At 50.6% G+C, this 19,546-nt stretch overlaps 1 protein-coding gene across 3 annotated transcripts in view; it reads left to right on the forward strand.

Annotated features, from left to right (window-relative positions):
• The window catches only part of FAM107A (family with sequence similarity 107 member A), a 52,233-nt gene that overhangs the window by 15,971 nt on the left and 16,716 nt on the right, over positions 1-19,546 (forward strand). The window contains exon 1 of one of the 3 annotated variants that reach the window (XM_036331732.1): positions 16,144-16,325. The exons of 1 other annotated variant lie outside the window; for it this stretch is intronic. In XM_036331732.1, the coding sequence (XP_036187625.1) occupies positions 16,247-16,325 (79 nt within the window). In that variant the 5' untranslated portion in view covers positions 16,144-16,246. Of the gene's footprint in view, positions 1-16,143; positions 16,326-16,588; positions 16,608-19,546 lie in introns of those variants that run through there. One more of the 3 variants, XM_036331735.1, reaches the window with a different exon arrangement.

Here is a 19,546-nt window from a genome sequence, read left to right on the forward strand (position 1 = left end):
CTTAGGCGACCCCTGTGAAAGGGTCATTCGACCGCCAAAGGGGTCGCGACCCACAGGTTAAGAACTGCTGGAATGAACAAGTATTAATTTTACACTCTGAAGGAAACAAACTTTTCTGTGAGTTTAGAACTCATCCCATTTTACAGAAGCAGAAATGAAGGCCCAGAGGGGTTAAGCCATCTGCCCAAGGTCCTACGACAAGGAGGGGGTGGCTAGGACAGACCCAGGTCTGCCATCCCGCTCCCTGCACCCCCAGGGAATGCGGGCCCTCAGGACTGGAGTCTCCTTCAGCAGCTGCCTGGTGGGGCCTGGGTTCTCCTTTTCCCACACCCACGCCCCGAAAGCGTGCCCTCCCAGTCCTGCCAGCTCCCCATCCCCTGAGAGCGGGATCCCTGCAGATCCCAGGAAGGCGCCCAGTGGAAAGAAATACGTGTGACCCCCCTCCAGCTCCACAGACACGCTGCTTATTCATAAATAAAAGAATGCCCAGGCTATTTTGGGCACCTGTAATTTTCTACTTGAATAACCAGGGAAGTGGCTGCCTGCCCACTTCTCTGCCCTGCTCACGGTGCCGGAACAGGGGAAATGTGATCTCCCCTGGTGTAATGAGATCTGGGGCAGGCCTCGCTGCTGATTTCCTTGCCTTTGCCCCGTTCCAGAAAACCCAGGTGTCCCAGGCCACCTCCTCGGGGGTCTGGGGAGAGAGAATCCAGGCAGGTTTGGAGGCCATGGACTAAGTGGTTCCTTCCAGATGTAGGAGGCAAATCCCAGCTCTGCCACTTGTCAGCTGTGGGACTTTGGGCAAGTGACTCAACCTCTCTGAGCCTCAGTTTCTTCATCTGTAAAATGGGAATAATTGCATCACCTTGCAGATTTGGTACAGTTAAGGGCCTGGCTCTTTGGGTTGTTGTTGCTGCTGCTGCTGCTGCTACTTCAGGTATGAGAAAGGATTCTCAGGCTGTCAGCTGGCTCTAATGCTGACTAGGTCTGGGCTCTTACATAAGTCAACTCTCCCCTTAATTATTTTAAGAAAAATTATTTTTTTTCTATTTACCAAAGCAATCCATAATAGGTGTCAAAAAAAAACTTAGAAAAATAAAGAAAATTTAAAATCATGATAACTCTTAACTGCTACTATTTATTGAGTACCTACTCTGTTCCAGGCCACATGCTAGGTGCTTTCCATCACTCGCTCCAATTCTCCCAAGTCTACACCTGTTTGTAGATGAGAAAACTGGGCTCAGAGAGGTGATGTGACTCACGTAAGGTCACAATGCTGGTAAGCAGGGCAGAAATCAAAGCCGGGTCTCTCACTCTCCACAGCCCATTGCACTGGTTTTCTACTGTGGTAACAATTATCATGCTACCAGCAGCTTCAAACAACACACTTTATCACGATTTCCATGGGCTGGAGTCCTGGTCTGGCATAGCTGTGTCTCACAAGGGGCTGGTCCTCAGGCTGTGTCCTCATCTGGAGGCTCAACTGGGGAAGAATCTGCTCTGAGCTCCATCAGTTTGCAGCAGGATTCATTTCCTGTGGTTGTGGGATAGAAGATCCCAGATGTTTGCTGGGTGTTGGTTGGAGCCTGGCCTCAGTTCTAGAGGCTGCCAACAATTCCCAACACTTGTGCTTCAGTTCCTGACCACATGGGCTCTCAGCATGGCTGCTCACTTTACCAAGTCAGCAAGGAGAATCTCATGCTAGTGCATGCTGGCAAGACAGCCACACACATACACACACACACACAGACACACACACACACACACACAAATGAAAACAAATCCTATATAATAAAAGGCTAATATGCAAATTGACCAAACGGCAGAACAACCGGTCGCTATCATGCACACTGACCACCAGGGGGCAGACGCTCAACATAGGAGCTGCCCCCTGGTGGTCAGTGTGCTCCTATGTTGAGCATCTGCCCCTGGTGGTCAGTGCGCATTATAGCGACCGGTCGTTCTGCCATTTGGTCAATTTGCATATTAGCTACAAGGGAAACGCTCCTCAGCCAGAAGCTGGGATCACAGCTGGCGAGCACGGCAGTGGTGGCAGGAGCCTCTCCTACCTCCACAGCAGTCAGACATCCCCGAGGGCGTCCCAGACTGCAAGAGGCTGCGGGCCCCCCGCCCCAGTGCACGAATTTCATGCACTGGGCCTCTGATACTACCATAATTATGAGAGTGACAAGCCACCACCTTTGCCATAATGTATTGTTAGAATCAAGTGAAGAGAGAGAGAGAGAGAGAATAAACCTAGGTGTGAGCTGGACTTTGACTTCTGGCCATGAATGAGGACCAGGTACCAGACCAGCCCTCCCACCAAAAATAACAACACTTTACAAAATAATAGGCAACTGTTGTCAGGCAGTGGAGAGCAGACCGTGTAGAACAGGTGCTGTGATTCTGAGGGGAGGAAAGCTCATAGGTAAGCCCCCTCCTCACCTGGGCTCTCCTGGGATAATTTCACCAGCGTGGCACAGGGCAAGGGACACCCAGTAGAGCATGACAGTCCCTCTGAGCTTAGGAGGCAAAGATGAGAGTTTGGGGCACTGGGGCAATAAAAGCAGAAGGAATCTGTGGGAAAGGGGGACCCCAGAAGTCTGTGTGGGGTCCCAGGACCCAAAAGTCTTTGTCCAAAGCCTGGGCTACAATATGCATAGGGTGAGACTATCCAAGGTTTACCAGATAGCAGCTGTTAGGAGCTTGGGAGTGAAGTCACTACAGGTCAATCAGTGCTGGGAGTTATTGGAGAGACCTTCATCCCAGGCATCGAGCTGAACCAGAAAGGCCTGAGGAGTGAGGACCACGCTCTACTGTAGGGGCTGCTCTGGACCTGCCCTAACAAAGCCTGAAGCCAAATCCTTCAAGATCTTTAGGGGGAAGAGTTTGGAAGTGAGTCCTGCCAAGTTAGGTAGGCTTGGGAAACAGCTTGAACTTTGCATGAATCCTCCCTAACGAAGTATAAAACTGAGCCCATGGGATTTCAAAGGGATCAGCCAGTAATTGTACTGCCTGCAAAAACAAAATGTAATCCTCTTCAGAAGAAGAAAACAGATTCCAGAGTCTCTACAATACGTCACATACCACATATCGTATACGATCAAAATTTTCTAGACCTACAAAGAAACAACAAAATGTGGTCTTTAGTCAAGAAAAAAAAAAGGTAGTAGAAACTGACCCCAAGATAGTCCCGAGGTCAGATTTAGCAGGTGACGAAGCTAAAGCCCCTAACCCCCGGTTTGGCACATAGTAGATGCCTAAAAACGTCAGCTGCTCATCTCCATTTGAGCAAAGTAATCATTTGTCCCCCACAAAGGCTTTGAAACCCAAAGATGAATAAAGGGAAATGCAGCCAGTCCTCACACGCTGAGCTCCTGCTGTCTCACCATACAGGACTCGGGGCAGCGGCTGCCTTGTGCAGTAATGAGAAAGACGGATCAGGACCCCTCCACTAACTCACTATGTGAGTCTCCCAACTCCTTGTGCTTCCGTTTCCCCGTTTATGTGACCGGGAGAGCGGGCAGGTCATCCCAAAGGGCCCTTTGTCCCCAGGGTTCTGAGTTTGTCTCGCACAGAAACGTTTCCAGCCAGGATGCGCTCCAAGCTGGGGCCCAGAAAAGACAGTCAGAGAAGGAGTTAGACCTACTTCCAACACCTGGCAGGAAACACATGCTGGGATGTCTCTCTCCCAGGAGTAATACCTGGGTCTGTGGGCAGAGCCTGAGCTCATTTTCCAAAGGAACCTTTCTTGAGAAATGTCTCCTAGCAACCAGCTCTACCAACAACCTTCAGGGGCCTCTGCAGAAACGCAAAGGCTTTCTGTGGCTCCCTTCTTCAAAACCCCAAGTTGGAACAGCTTGTCAGCCAAGATACCAATGTGACACAGAGAGTAGATGGAGGGGCCACTGTGAGGATCCAAAGAAAGAATCGCATGAAGTCCCAGCCAAGGCCTGGATGCAGTATGTGCTCAATGCATGGACCTCATTCTCCTCCTCATTCTCTTCATCGTCACTATTGTAACCACAGTCCTGGGATCGGAGGGACTTCTAAAGCAGACAAGAGCTGGGACAGTCTTGCATTTAGACTGTCTACTACAGCTGAGACAGCGGCATCCGCTTTCTAAACTAAAATATTAACACATTACTTTTCCTATTATGATAGCAATGCAGGTTCATTGCCAAAAAGAAAAACCCTCAGGACACTTAAAGAACTACAAAAATGAATTAATGACTAAATGAATGAAAAAATTTCCCACCATTTAAATATAATCACTGAGATTTTCATTCATGTCCTTCCAAACATTTACTACATAAATTCACATTATATACATCTATAGACACACATATACACATATATCTGCATGCAAACATATATATTGTTTATAAATCTAGAGCAAAAGACTACATATGTAATAATACATGTAACCAATTTTGTTTCCAAAAAATAGAACCACAAATACTATTCTACAACCTGTTTTTCCCCACTTCTGTGGGCATCTTCCATGTTAGTAAACACAAGTCTACAGCATCAATTTTAGCCATAGATTGCTATATTTTTTGGCGATAACACAGCTTATTTAACCAGTTCGCTACCTCTGGACATTTGCCTTGCGGCCAGTCTTTTTGCTGTGATGCACAATGCCGGATCATGCACATCGTTGTCCACATATCCTTGTGCACTTGTTCAGTTATTTCCTCTAAGCCATTTCTAGAGGTGGGATAGCAGCGACATGAGAAAGCTGAGTTTCCTGCTAGCGGCCCTCCCTCCACGCGTGCCCCTGTGTGTCCACTTACCCACACTGGGCATCAGCACTCCAGCACGAGGTACCATTTTGTTTTAATCTTTGCCCATCTGATAGGTGAAAAATAATACTCCATTGTTGCCCGAGTGTGCCTTTCTTTGGTTTCTGGGGAGGCCAAGCATCTTTTCTTACGTTTGTGGGCCGTTTGGATTTCACCTCCTGGGACCCGCCATTGTCCAGTCCTTGGCGAGGCCCTCTGGGTGTCTCCTCCCTCCCCACCCCCCTCCAGAGCCCCAGGCTGTGGCTCCCTGGGGTGCTATTTCACAAGCAGCAAAGCCCTGCTTCCTACTGGGTCGGCCTCCCAGGGAGGACAGTGTTGGCCCTCGGACCCCAGCAGCCAGCCAGAGCTGGGGTTAGTGGGGATCGGTTCCGTGACCTGCAGATGCCCCCTGGCTAAGTCCCCTCTCCTGGCCCTGTCCACATCCCTACCCCACAGAGACTTTAGAAACCAGAGCTGCTGAAAGAAAAAATCGGCTTTCTCCAGAACTCCACACCCACCCAACAAATACCTTCCAGGGGTGACTGCCAGCATGACTTAAGGAGTCTTCAGAAGAACACCCTAGAACACTCCTTTAAAGTTCAGTGCTCCTGAGAGGTTTTCAGTGACACTGAACACGTGCAAGGATCTATTACGGTTTAAAATACCCCAGCCACTGCCCCAGGGGCTCTCCTGGCAAAAACAGCCCGTCTGGGTGAGTGCTCTTGCCCACGAACAGAAGGGCGTGTGTAAAGTGCTCCTTGAAACATCACTCGCAATAGCAAAATAAGTGGTTAACAACCTACAGGTCCAGCAGGAAGGACCTGCAAAATTAGTCATGAATGGCCTTCGCCGGGAAGCCCTGTGCAAACAGGAAGACACCGCGGTAGATCTGAACCTGCACGTGTGGGAAAATGCCCTCGAGATTTCTTAAAGTGACAGGAGCACGTTGAAGAATAATGCACCGAGTGGGGTCTCTTTTGTGCCTTTCAAAAGGGTCGATTGGAATTGTTCTAGGTGTTTGTGGAAGCGGAGACATATCCTGGATGAGGGCATAGGAAACTACTTACAATGGTTTCATCTGGGAGGGGGTAAAGTATTTAGAGAGTTTTAGGTCAGGCTTTATACCAGCGGTTCTCAACCTGTGGGTCACGACCCCTTTGGCGGTCGAACGACCCTTTCACAGGGGTTGCCTGAGACCATCCTGCATATCAGATATTTACATGACGATTCATAACAGTAGCAACATGACAGTGATGAAGTAGCAACGAAAATAATTTTATGGTTGGGTCACAGCATGAAGAACTGTATCTAAAGGGCCAGAAGGTTGAGAGCCACTGCTTTATACCCATCGGCATTGTTTAAATTATTACCATAAATATGCTTTACCATTATATAATGAAAAAACGTAAACGCTTAAAAGTGAGCCCGTACTCCATCAAAGCAATTGTGGTAAGAGTATGACCACTAAGCAGCTTATTGAATGCCAAGTCTGTGTATTCTCCCATTTCATCTTTAAAAGCATTTTATACCTGAGGAAACGGGTTAAGAGACTTGCTGAGGCCACGTGTGAGCACGAAGCCCTGGCTCTTCCCACGGGCGTGGTTCTGGTGCCCAAAGTGAGAGCTGACTGTGTGGGCGCTTTGCCAGGACCTCCCCCGTGGGTCCCTCCTGGTGGGCTGGGTGGTTTCCCACGAGGGCAGCAGCTCAGTCATCTGTGCCCGCAGCGCTGCTCCGCCTGACCTGACCCCTTAGAGTTGCCCTCTCCAATACAAGCAACTTAAATTAATTAGAATTAAGTAAGACTAACACTTTGGTTCACTAGCTCTGCATTTCAAGTGCTAAACATTCTCCGGGGGCTAGTGACTACTGAATTGTCAGCACAAACATCGGAGATTTCCATCACCGCAGGACATGCTGTTGGATAGCACTGCCCCGTCACAGCGTTAGAGCCAGCAGAAGGCCCCAACCTTGCTCTTCCACTCATGGGGTGAGCTGAGCAAGTTATGTAACCTTTCCGAGCATCCGTGTTCTTATCTATACAATGCGATCACAGTTTAGCTCCCTCACTGGGCAGTTGCAAGGATTCCTGGAGATCATGCCGTTGGCACGGTTAGCCCAATGCCTGTCACGTGAGCCACTTACAGGGTAGCGAGGAGGGTAGGACTCTGCAGGCAGGCAATTTCATGACCTTGGGCAGGTCACCTCTCCACTCTGAGCCCGCCTCCTTCTCTGTAAAAAGGGGTAAATGGCACCTACCCTGAAAGGCCGCTGTGAACGTACGAGCATCTAGTCAGTGCGCAGAGGGTCCAGCCCTGCTCCCCTCCTGAAAAGGGGGTTCCTCTGCCAGGTGAAGAGCTCTCCCAACACCCAGGAGTAAAATATTCAGGAAGGAACCCAGGAGGCCAGTGTACCAACAGAAAAAGGCTCAACCTCCAAAATAAAATGACCATGGGATGCTATTTGGTCGCTCATCAGATTGGGGGAGGGAGGAAATAGTTTGAACTTTTTATTGAAGAATAACATACATATAGAAAAGTGCACCTATCACAGGTGTACCACTCAATGAGTTTTGAGAAACTGAAAATATCAGTGTAACCACTACTCAGATTAAGAAACAGAACATTAACACTACCCCAAAGCCTCCTTGTGCCCTTCCCATCCACTAGCCACTGCCCACCCCCCCCCCCAACCCCGCAAAAAAAAAGCTAATCCTGACTTCTAATTCCATAGATTCATTTCTGGTAGACAAATGTAAAGATGCATGACACCAAGGGTGAGTGAGTGTAGACAGTCCAGTAACCTCAGATGCTGATGGAGGGCATGTGAAGTGATAGAGCCATTCTGGAAGGAATTTGGTTGCATCTACTAGAATTTATATACATGCCTAGCGTTTCCACTTCACAGTGTCTGCCCGAGAGAAGCACTCACATCCACGCAGAGAGGCAAGCACAGGGACACTGGAGCTTCCTGTGGGATTACACGCTGCTGATCACAGTGAAGTGGATTCCATGTGTTGACACAGAAATAGCTACAAGACATACTGCAGCGTTTAAAGAGCACGCTGCAAAAAAGTGACCACGTACACACACAGCACCAGACAGTGACTACACTAGGGAAGGGGTGTTGGGGGGGGGGGCGCGTACAGTGAGGAGAAAGGCCACTTTTAAATTCACATGCGAAAATAAGACAAGAGAATAAAAAATAAAAAATAAATTTACATGCATTTGGGTTGTTCCAAATGTTGAAAGCAGCAGTGGGTTTATATATTACTTGTGCGGACTATTTTACAAGCTTTTAAGGAGAATTAAACAGCCCACCCACCAAATCCAGGCGAGGTGAGGGAGGCGCCTTCTGTTTCCTTTGGGGGTGAGTCCCAGGGGGCTGGCACGAATGACACAGTAAGAGACCCTGAGACCGGGATCAGGCGGCTTCCTCTGATGGGGACGGTGCGCTCATTACCGCACCTCCGCTGAGAACGCAACCCCAGGGCGATGCAGGCGCACCCCAGAAAGGAGCAAGTCGCAGGGGCTGGCGCCTGCTCCATACAGTGCCCCATACTTTAAAGGAACGAGTTCAGGGTTTGGGTCTCTCTGTCCCCCAGATAAAAGAGAGGGAGGCCGCAGTTGTCCCTCACACAACACGGTGGCTTTGTGAGAATGGGGAGCTGAGGCAGGGGCTGAAGGGCAGCCCTGTGACACCCGGCGGCACTGGGCTCAGGAACGGGAACAGGAGGAGGTGGCAGCAGTCATGGGTCCATGTGAAAAACATTCTGGCTTTAAGAGTTAGCTTGGCGGGGAGGCTGGCCCAGCTGACTCCACAGAGAGGAGTTCCTTAACCTCAGAGCCCTTTTCTGTGAAATGGGGTGCAGCCCCTTGCCACTACCCACACACTCATGCACACACATGCATGCGTGCACACACACACATTGTGAATGGGATATTTTTTTATTAATACTTTTCTTCCCACCTTCTAAGTCAGTGATGGCGAACCTATGACACGCGTGTCAGAGGTGACACACGAACTCATTTTTTTGGTTGATTTTTCTTTGTTAAATGGCATTTAAATATATAAAATAAATATCAAAAATATAAGTCTTTGTTTTACTATGGTTTCAAATATCAAAAAATTTCTATATGTGACACGGCACCAGAGTTAAGTTAGGGTTTTTCAATATGCTGACACGCAGAGCTCAAAAGGTTCGCCATCACTGTTCTAAGTTCTTCTGGCTGGGCTAAAAAGCAAATTAACAGAGACAGATTATCAGGAGAAAATAAAAATTTAATACATGCGCATGGGAATTCACATGGACATGATAAATCCATAAAGATTCCCAGAGACAGGGAGGCAACACTGGGTGTATAAGACATGTTGAACTGCCGAAACCGGTTTGGCTCAGTGGATAGAGCGTCGGCCTGCGGACTGAAGGGTCCCGGGTTCAATTCCGGTCAAGGGCATGTACCTTGGTTGCGGGCATATCCCCAGTGGGAGATGTGCAGGAGGCAGCTGGTTGATGTTTCTAACTCTCTATCTCTCTCCCTTCCTCTCTGTAAAAAATCAATAAAATATATTTAAAAAAAAAAAAAAAGACATGTTGAACAAAGGAAAAATGGGCGGGTATTAGATTTCAGAGCGAGAGCGGGCGATTTACCTATTTACCTGGAGCGAGGCTCTGAGGCAGACTGCCTCCTGGTTGCAGTGCTGCTGCGTGTCAGCCGTCTGTTAACCTGTCCCAGGCTCAGCTTCCTTCCTCATCTCTGATTCAGGAACCTCACTCCTCCCTAATCTCAAAGGACCGTTATGAGGCTTTAGTGAGACCCTAGGGGTAAATCTCACCACAATGCTCAGCCATAGGACATGCTCAATAGACGTTTGCTATAATTATTAAGTTGGTTTTCCTTGACTAGGCACCTATGTGCCAGCAACTATGCTACACATTGAAGACACCCCTGAATAAGTCACTGTCCCTGTTCTCACAGTGTTTACAATTTACTGGGGGGCGAAAAAGACACCCGAGACACTCCTCCCTCTGATTCACTCCAGGTTACAAGGACAAACACTCTCAGATTCCCACCTCATCTCTTCCGAAGTCAGAACTCGGGCCCATCTAAGTTCATAAGCTGTAACTTTGCTAATACCTCCTGCGTCTTCACCACCAATCCAAGGCATTGTGCACAGAAGTGACCTCAATGTTTCAAAAAAAGAAATCTATGTTGTGAAGATATCAAAAGCACAACACGTAAACTGATACAATCACTGTTGACAGTATCTACCATAGCTGAACATTCACCGACCTTATGACCCAGCAATTCCACGGCTGTGTGTTCGCCCAACGGAAACCACACTGTTTACCCAAAAACTCCTAGAACGATGCTCAGCGTCGCGTTATTAGTCAGAGCCTCAACTGGAAACCACCCAAATGTCCATCCATAGGAAGACAGACAACCACACCGTGGGATGGGGCATACTCATCAATAAAGAGAATGAGCTGCTGATACAGGCAACAACATGGATGAATCTCCAACATGCTGTTGAGTGAAAGCAGACTCCAAAGAATAAGTTTAATGATTCCACTTATATGAAGTTCTAGAACTTAGAACTTCACAGAGGTGGGTCTATGATGATGGGAGGCAGAATACCGCTTACTCTGGGAGAAGGTGGGCAGTGCCTGAGCAGGGGCACAGGGAGCCCCCTGGGGTGCTGGGAATGCTTTGTGTCTGGACCTTGGAGCGGTTGTGTGGGTAAACACATATGGCTCACTTCACAGAGCTGCGTACTTGGAATGAGTACACTTTATGGATGTGTGCTATACCTCAGTTGTTAAACGTTTACACACAAAGCCAGGTCCCATATGTGTTCCTTGGTGCACGCATCTTGTAGGGAAGACTAAGGAGGATGTGTGATGGGTCCGTGGTCTCTTTGACGCGTCTCAAATAGAGGCATCAGCCTCCAGAAGCAAAGTGAAGAAGAGGAGGGGATAGACTCATGGAAGATCACCGAGGTCCAACCCCGAGAACGTTTCCTCAACAATCGGGGCATGAAAAGGAAGCAGGCGGTGGCCACAGGAAGGACAGGAGAAATGCAAATGTCTTTGGCCTCAGCCAACATTGGGTTGTGTGCAGACATAGTTGGGTCCATTGTACAATATACAATAGCATCTCCTCTGGTATTGTATTGTGTGTGCTACCTCTCACAGACCAAAATTATAACTAAGCCAGCATCTTCCAATCCCTAAACGCTGAGAACAAATGATTGGCCGTATTTCACAGCACAGTCCTTAGAAAAGACTATCAATTACCTGTAATACGTCAGCAAAGATCCAGGTGGCTTTTCAAATTAGCTTCGCCTTCACAGGGGGCTGTGTGCAAGTGAGCATTTTCTCCTCACCAAGCTCCAGTCATTAAAGGGACAGAGGCCTCTGGTCACTGAGATCTTACTGGACATAGGTTGACCTGATTTCCCAATGAGTCTTTCATGCAACCGGGGGGGGGGGGGGGGGTTGGGGGGGTGCGGGGTGCGGTCATGCAAGGCACAGTTGTTCTGGGAGCTGCTCCTTCTGCAGTCCTGGCTTTGTGATGCTAATGCTGCCCTAGGGACCCAGCCCCACTCCCTAGGTCTGTGTGGGGAGACATGAGAAGAACCCGGAGCACCTCAGAGCCCTCTGAAGCAGGTCCTTTTTCTATGTCCTGGAATTTGCTTTCACAGATGAGGTTACTGGTCCTCTCAATCCCTTTGTTAAAAAACACAAAAGAGGCTTGGCCAAAGCCCAGAAAACACCCTCCCTCTTCCATGGCCTCCTCCGTAGCAGAGCTCAAAGTGGGAGCACCCCGGGAAAACATCAGGACCCCAGGCCCTTCCACCCACCCTGAGCATTCCCTGGGGAGGCAGCAGGCGGCCTCTTTGCCTACATAGCCCAGAGCTCCCCGAGTGAGTGCGTTCATTCATTCGCTCATTGTATTCATTCTTTCAGTACATTGTTATTGGGCATCCAGTCCAAGCCCAGCTCTAGACTAGGCCCTTGGGAGACAGTTACAAACAGGCAAGAACAGTCTAGCTGAGGAGCTGGGGCTCAGACCATCATAATTCGGTGGTGAATATGAATATCAGGGAAGTCCGGGGTGCTTCGGGAGCACCTGATCAAGGGGACCTCCTTGAGGAAGTGGCATTGCAGCCCAGCCTACAGGGTAAGGAGTAGCAGGCCGAGCTGCTGAGTGCCTCCTGAGTAGAGAAACCACTGTGTATAAGCAGGAGTGAGAGGCAGCATGGCTTTCAGGGAACCCAATAGTCCTTTTTTAAAAAAATATATTTTTATTGGTTTCAGAGAAGGGAGAGGGAGGGAGAAATAGAAACATCAATCATGAGAGAGAGTCATTGATCGGCTGCCTCCTGCACACCCCACACTGGGGACTGAGCCTGCAACCTGGGCATGTGCCCTGACTGGGAATAGAATCATGACCTCCTGGTTCATAGGTTGACACTCAACCACTGAGTCATGCCAGCTGGGCCCCAGTAGTTCTTGGGACTGGAGTATGGAGGTGGGGGAAAGGAGCCCCATTTCCTCGCTGACCTTCCCTCAGATGGCTGCCCCTGTGTCCCCTCCACTCCAGCCACCTTGGCCACCTTGCTGTTCCATGCTCCAGCCTCAGGGCTCTCGCTCTAGCTGTTCCCTCTGTCTGTGCACCCTCCCCAAGATAATCTGTTTGGCCAACTCCCCCCACTTCCTCCGAGGTTAGTGCTCACCTCTCACCTTTTCAGCGGGACTCTGAGCAGCCATTTATTGTCCCACACTGGCCCTTGCTTACCACTGACTCCCCCACCCCCGCCTCTAATTTTCCTTTGCTCCACAATACGTCACCTTCTAACATACTATCCACTTCACTTATTCATTACTGTCTCTCTCCCCCACTAGAATGTCAGCTCCACAAGGTCAGGGACCTTTGTTTTCTTCACTGAAGCATCCTGAGCCCTTGAACATTTGAAGAAACAAATGGATGAGATTTGAGAGGCTGGCAGGGAGGGTCTAGGTTGCAGGGGCCTTGAAGGCCAGGGGAAGGCATGCGAGTCTGGTTCCAAGTGCAAAAGGAAGGCACTGAAGGGCTTTGAATAGTACAGGGTCAGGGTTTGAGTTACATTTTAAAAGCTTGCTCTGAAGTTTATGTGGACCATGACCTGAAGGAGAGCAAGCTACTGCAGGCATCCAGGCGTACGATGGGGGCCGGGGCCGGGGCCTGGGGGGCAGGGGGGGGGGGGGGCCTTGGCCAGGGTGGAGGCATCGGGAGGAGTGGATGGATTGAAGAGATCCCAGGTGATCCCACCAGGCCTCGGTGACCGGAGGACTGTGGGTTTCAGAAAAACAGGGCAAGGCAGACCCCCCAGCTCCTGAGTGACAGGGCCAAGAGCCACTTGCTAAGCTGGAGGTCCAGGGGATGAACAGGCTGGGGCTCGAGTGATCAAGTGTTCTCTTTGGGCCACTACGTGTTGGGCCTATTAGACTCTCAAGTGGAGATGTCAGGTAGCCTGTTGGACAGCGTTTAAGCTCACAGTGAAAGTCTGGGTTGGAAATACACGTTTGGGGATCTTTGGCTTAGAGCTCTTTTTAAAGTCATGGGTGTAGAGGGAGAAAAGAAGGCGCCCAAGAACTGACCTTGAAAAGCAAACCCTGAAGCCTTCTGAGCTGACCCTTGAAGGAAAAGGAGTTAGCCAGGAAGGTGGGGAGAAGGCAGGCCAGGAAGAAGGAACTGTGTGGATAAGGTCCCAACATAAAGAAGACATGACTCTCAGTACTCTTCAAAATTGTCAAGGCCATCAAAACCAGAGTCTGAGAAACTGTCAGAGCCGAGAGATGCATAAGGAGACATGGTTTTAATTATTAATAATATATCAAAATTAGTACGTTAATTGTACCCAAGTGCCCTACTACATACATGTACAACTACATACATGTAAAATATTAATAATAGAGAAACTGGGTGTGAGGTATAAGAAATTCTCTGTATAATCTTCTCAATTTTTCTCTAAATCTAAAACTGTTCTAAAAAGTAATCTATTTTTTAAAAAGGGCATGAGTCTCATAAATGCCCCCGAACACACACACATGTGCACTCTGAGGACATAGTAATGTGTTTCTCTGAATAGTATGAGTGGACAGTAGGAGGATCTTGACCCTGACCAGTCCTTTCTGTAGTCAAAAGACTCAGGGACATCGACTATTTCCTCACTCCTCCCCTGCCAAGGAACAGAGGGGCTCACCTCCGCCTACTTGCTTTCTGTTCACAGAAAGAATACTCTCCCCAAGCCATATTTCATAGTGAAAATGAGAAGCAGAGACTAAAGGGCTCAGGTAAGTCAGATCCACCTAGGATCCCGGGGGGGGGGGGGGGGCATGAATCCAACCCAGTTAATCCTCTGGGAATGCTGTCAACGCACATTCCTTAGCCACAACTTTCCTGGACCCCCACCTTGTTCAATCCCAGCTTGGTTTCCCCCTGCAGCCAAAGCGTTGGTGCCGTCTGGGTTCAAATTCCAGTTCCACAACTAACTAGTTATGGGATCTTGGGCAACTCACTTGAGCCTATTTCCTCATTTCTAAAAGGGCCATAACCATACGTTACCAAAGAGTGGATAAAATGAGATGAATGGTAAACTGAGTGCAACTTCATCCTCTGAAGAATGGATATGAGATAGAGAATGCGAAATGTCTGGCATGGTGCCTGGCACGCATGGCGGCTGGTTGTTGATGACAGGCATGGTCAGTCTGGCCAATCAGTGAAGTCCCTGAAGATCCAAGTGTGTCCCTTGGTCCCTGGGACCCAGGGTGCTGACTGAGGATCAGAGAAGTACAGGGATCTCTGAATCAGAGCAGAAGCTGGGACTGGGCAGTGGCCAAGGGCCCGCCAGAGAGGGCTTTGCTGGCAGATGGCCTGGCAGGCTCCAAGGCTGGAGAGGACTCAGAGGCAGATGGAGGTGATACTGTGTGGCAGAGGCCCCAACAGCCAGCTCAGGATCCCCTGGCCCACGCAGGCGCAGCCTTCACAGATGCCATCCAGTACCCTGGACAGCTCCAGGGGGTCTGTAGGTTTGGGGGGCACTAGTGTGTGGGTGGAGACTGGATTGGGTCTTGGTCCTCCATCTGGCTGTATGAGCAGGAGCCAGTCACCTCACCCCCTGCGTCTCAATGATCTCATCTACAACACCTGCCCTTCAGCGCTTTTGTAAAGAGTCCATGAGAGAACAGAGCAGCCCATGTCTGGGGTCAGACCACTTGAGTTTGTATCCCAGCTCCACACTCTGTGATGGCAGAGAAATTGTTTAACCTCAGTGAGCCTCAGTTTGCTCATCTGCAAAACTGGAAGGCTAACAGATGCTAATTCATAGGGCTGTGAAGATGAAACAAAATAGGACGTAAAGCACACAGTAAACGTTTGCTTTTTGTTTTGGAAGAGAGCACAGCACCCAACACAGTAGATAAGCAACACTGTCAGTTTCTTATACAGTCTCTTCCAAACACGCCTGGTTGACTTTGCCTCTTCACTTTTATTTGTTTTAAAATAAATTTTTTTTATTGATTTTTTCAGAGAGGAAGAGAGAGGGATAGAGAGTTAGAAACATCGATGAGAGAGAAACATTGATCAGCCGCCTGATGTGCCCGCAACCAATGTACATGGCCCTTGACTGGAATCGAACCTGGGGCCCTTCAGTCCACAGGCCAGCGCTCTATCCACTGAGCCAAACCGGTCACGACTGCCTCCTCACTTTTAGATTCTTTTGGTTGGTCCTCCCATCTCTGCTGTTAAAGATTCCACAAAGCCAGAGAAATCAATCTTGCGCAGTCCACAGGTTTCCCACCACAGCCCTCTTCCCTGGTGAAGTCCCCTGCTTCTCAGTGCCACCCACCCCAGTATATAGTGTTCGTTCCGTGCTAGCCACTGTTCTAAGATATATCAGTTACCCTCACAACCCTGTGAGATTAAGTACCCATTTTACAGATAAGAAAATGGAGACTTTGAGAGATTAGGTAATTGAATCGTGGGGTCACACAGCTATGAATTGGTGGCGCTGGGTTCCGATCCCAAGGATGGCACCTCAGAACCCCACACCTGCTTGTTCGAGCACTGAGCGAGGCCAGCGGCCAGGGGAAGGAGGTGGAAGAGGTGGAGGAGGTGGGAGACCACCTGGGAATCAGGACACCCGGTTCTCGCCTTGGACCTGGGACCGCGGGCCCAGGGGTCCTCAGACCAGACGCTTACCCGCCGCGCCCTGCCGGCTGCAGGCGGGGTATGCCTACCCTTGCCCTGGCTCCCGGTCCCTCCCCCGCGGCGCCTCCGCGCCCGGCGGCCGCAGCGCCGCGGTAACCTGACCCGCGGCGGGGTTTTGGCCTCCGCAGCAGAGACTTGCCGGCTCGGGACTGCGCTGCACCGAGCGCTCCCCGCCCGCAGTGCCGGCTCCGCTGTCGGGCGCGCGGGCGCATGGCGCAGAGGCTGGGCGAGCGGGCACGGGTGCCCGCCGAGGCCACCGGGCTCTACCGGGCGGTGCTGCTCAGGTCGGGTAAGTGCGAGCAAGGCCCCCTCCCCGCCTCCGTCTCGGAGGAGCGCGAAGAGGGCGGGGTGGGCGCACCGTTCGGTCCTTCCGTGCTCTGCTTCCCTCCTTCCCTTTCCTTCCCTCCCTTTCATTATGTTTAATTACTTTTCTTTCTCCCTTCCTTCTTTCCTTCCTACATCCTTCCCTCTGGGGATTTGTTTTGCTATGTGTGGGCGCGTGCACACACTAGGTCGCTCGCTCGCACTCAGGTCCTGACCACAGACGTCCTCGCGGTTCCTCTCTGGGCAGGTCGGTCCCTTACGCAGAGACTCGCGGGGGCGCGGGGCGCGGGGGCGCGGGCGCCGGGGCCGGAAGGAGCGCGGGACGGACGGAGGTCCAGGGGATATTAGGTTAGCGGGGGAGGGCAGGAGGGGGGAGAGCAAGTTACTGGACGGCGAGGAACCCGTTTTCTATACGCGTCATTTCAGGAGGAAAAGATGCGTCAGGAAACGCGACGGCGGTCGTTTGGAGGGTGGGAGCTGAATACATGCGTTTTCTTCTATTTGTCCTTTTATTTGAAGGAAACCTATTACTTTACCGCTCAGGACAATGAGAGATGTTTTCATTTAGGAAAACGAAGCCAGCGTCATATGTGGTCAATTTACAGATAATTCGGAAAACGGGAATGTAGAGGGAAGGAAACGCTGAAGGTCCGAACTCAGCGTTTGGAACGTTTCCTTCTGGACTTTGTGCTAGAAAGTGACGCTCGGGGAAGGTGAAGATCAGTCCGTGCCGGTTGGGGGTGCGCGATTAGGAAGCCTCGGGGGCCTTGGGCGCCCGGGGAGCGACCCTCTGCGGCGGGCGAGGAGCGCCCCACCCAGCGGTCCCGCCTGCAGATCGCGGGAGGCAGCGAGGGGCCAGGGTTTCCCGCTGCGATGCTAGCCCCTGGCGCCGTCGCTCTGGGACCGATTGCCTTTCCCACCGGGACTGGCTCCCGCCGCGCAGCCACAGCTCCGGAGCCCGGGGACGAGGCTCTCCAAGTCCAAAAGCGAGCGCTGGCCGAGCCTTCGGGGCTGGCGGCGCCTTCCGGGGGAGGGTCTTAAATCTGGCGGCGCCAGGCAGGCAGAAGGGATGGTGCTCTCTAATTAGAAGAATCTGATTTCAAATCCCAGCTCCGGCGATTCCCCCACCGAGCGCTCTCCCCAAGTGTCCCGGCCCAGTTCCTAGCTCCTCACAGAGATGAGGAGGGCGCAGCTCCAGTCCCAGACGCTGTGTTCCCTCTAACTGCAGCAAGAGCCTTACAGTGGTTCTCAACCTTCCTGATGCCGCGACCCTTTCATACAGTTCCTCATGTTGTGGTGACCCCCAACCATAAAGTTATTTTCGTTGCTACTTCATAACTGTAATTTTGCTACTGTTATGAATCGTAATGTAAATATCTGATATGCAGGATGTATTTTCAGGGGTCGCGACCCACAGGTTGAGAACCGCTGCTCCAAAGGTAGCATGTTTCACTCGCAGCCAAACTAGCAGACCTATTAGAGTCGTTCCGGCCACACGTGTTGGCCTGGTACCTGTACTACACACAGCGACGCAGCCAGGAGGGCAGCAGAGGCCTGTGGCTGGGCCACCTACTCGGTGCTGGGCGCTGGGCCGCTGGCCCCCTCCACAGCCCTACAGAGTCACCGCTGATTGTCACCCCCATTTAATGAGTGAGGAGACGGGGGCTCAGAGGGGACAAGCAGCTTGCTGGCCCATGGCCCTGCTAAGGAACCTTTTCTATCCCCCTAAAGCAGTGACGGCGAACCTATGACACACGTGTCAGAGGTGACACGCGAACTCATTTTTTTGGTTGATTTTTCTTTGTTAAATGGCATTTAAATATATAAAATAAATATCAAAAATATAAGTCTTTGTTTTACTATGGTTGCAAAGATCAAAAATTTCTATATGTGACACGGCACCAGAGTTAAGTTAGGGTTTTACAAAATGCTGACACGCCGAGCTCAAACGGTTCACCATCACTGCCCTAAAGGGTAGAAAACACATTCAAACTTGGGTCCATGGATGCCAAAGCCTGCACACCTTCTGAGAACAGTAGTTACCACGGCAAATGCTTGTTGGTCGCTTGTTATTGCCGCTCTCCCTGCCAAATGCTGTACATCTCATGAACGTCGTTCATTTAATCATCCAATATGTACTGACCACTGTTTTATTTAAACATGAGGAAACCGAGGCTCAGAAGGTCACCCGACTTGCCTACGGGGTCACACAGCCCATCGGGGGTGGGGCTGAGATTCAAACCCAGGGCTGCCTGCTCTGGCTGTCTCACAGGGAAGAGAAGGAGTAGGACTGAGGGGAGAGGATTCAGTGAAGAGGCAAGATCCCCCTTCGGCAGCGACGGAAGACAGGACCGTAGAAACAAAGCCAGGATGGCAGTGTCTTCATACAGTAGCCTCAACTTATGCCCCAAAAGTACTACTCCGCTTTTAGAAAAATTGTCATCTCAAATTACTTTAAAATAACTTAATATTAGAATAATACTGGCTCACCATGAATATTTTGGGAAGTCGAGAATAAAGAGAGGGACGTTCTTTCACTTGGAATCCCACTCACCGGAAGCAGGCACTGGTGACACGGGGATGTCTCCTTTTACTCTGCTGTGCAGAGGTTGTGCGTGGTCGTGCGTGCTTGCTCTTCACTGCCGAGATTGCACTGACTGTAGTCTCTGACCTCACTTTTCTCACTTGGATGAAAATCTTTAATGCTCTTCAGTGAGTGATTGAGAAAACAGCTCCCGCCTTGGAGCCCAGACTCCGGGGCAGGTACTGTGTGAAGGGCTTCCCGCCATGTTGTGTCTCCTTCTCTCCTCAAAAGGATGTCTGCCCCCTAGTGAGGAAAGGGGGGGTTGGAGGTCACCAGGTCACCCAGCCTGGAGCCAGGAGTGGTGTCTGTGCTGACACCAGAGCCCAGGCTCTGACCCCCTGGGCTGGAAGGGTCCCCTCGGGGGGTCACGCATGCTTGGCCATGCCTGGTGGGCTGTGCAGGGCTGTGGTGAAGGTCCACCTGCAGTTGGCTACCGGCATCCTACCTGGAGCTCAGGCCAGGTTCCTGGCAGGGAGGGAAGCCTGTCTCTGTGGCACAGACAGAGCCTCCAGCCCTCCCTGCCAAGTAGGGTTGCCAGGTAAATACAGGGTACCCAGTTAGATTTGACTCTCAGACGCACAACCAATAATACTTTAGAGTCT

This window comes from Myotis myotis, unplaced genomic scaffold (assembly GCF_014108235.1).
Source record: "Myotis myotis isolate mMyoMyo1 unplaced genomic scaffold, mMyoMyo1.p scaffold_m19_p_13, whole genome shotgun sequence".
Taxonomy (NCBI): domain Eukaryota; kingdom Metazoa; phylum Chordata; class Mammalia; order Chiroptera; family Vespertilionidae; genus Myotis; species Myotis myotis.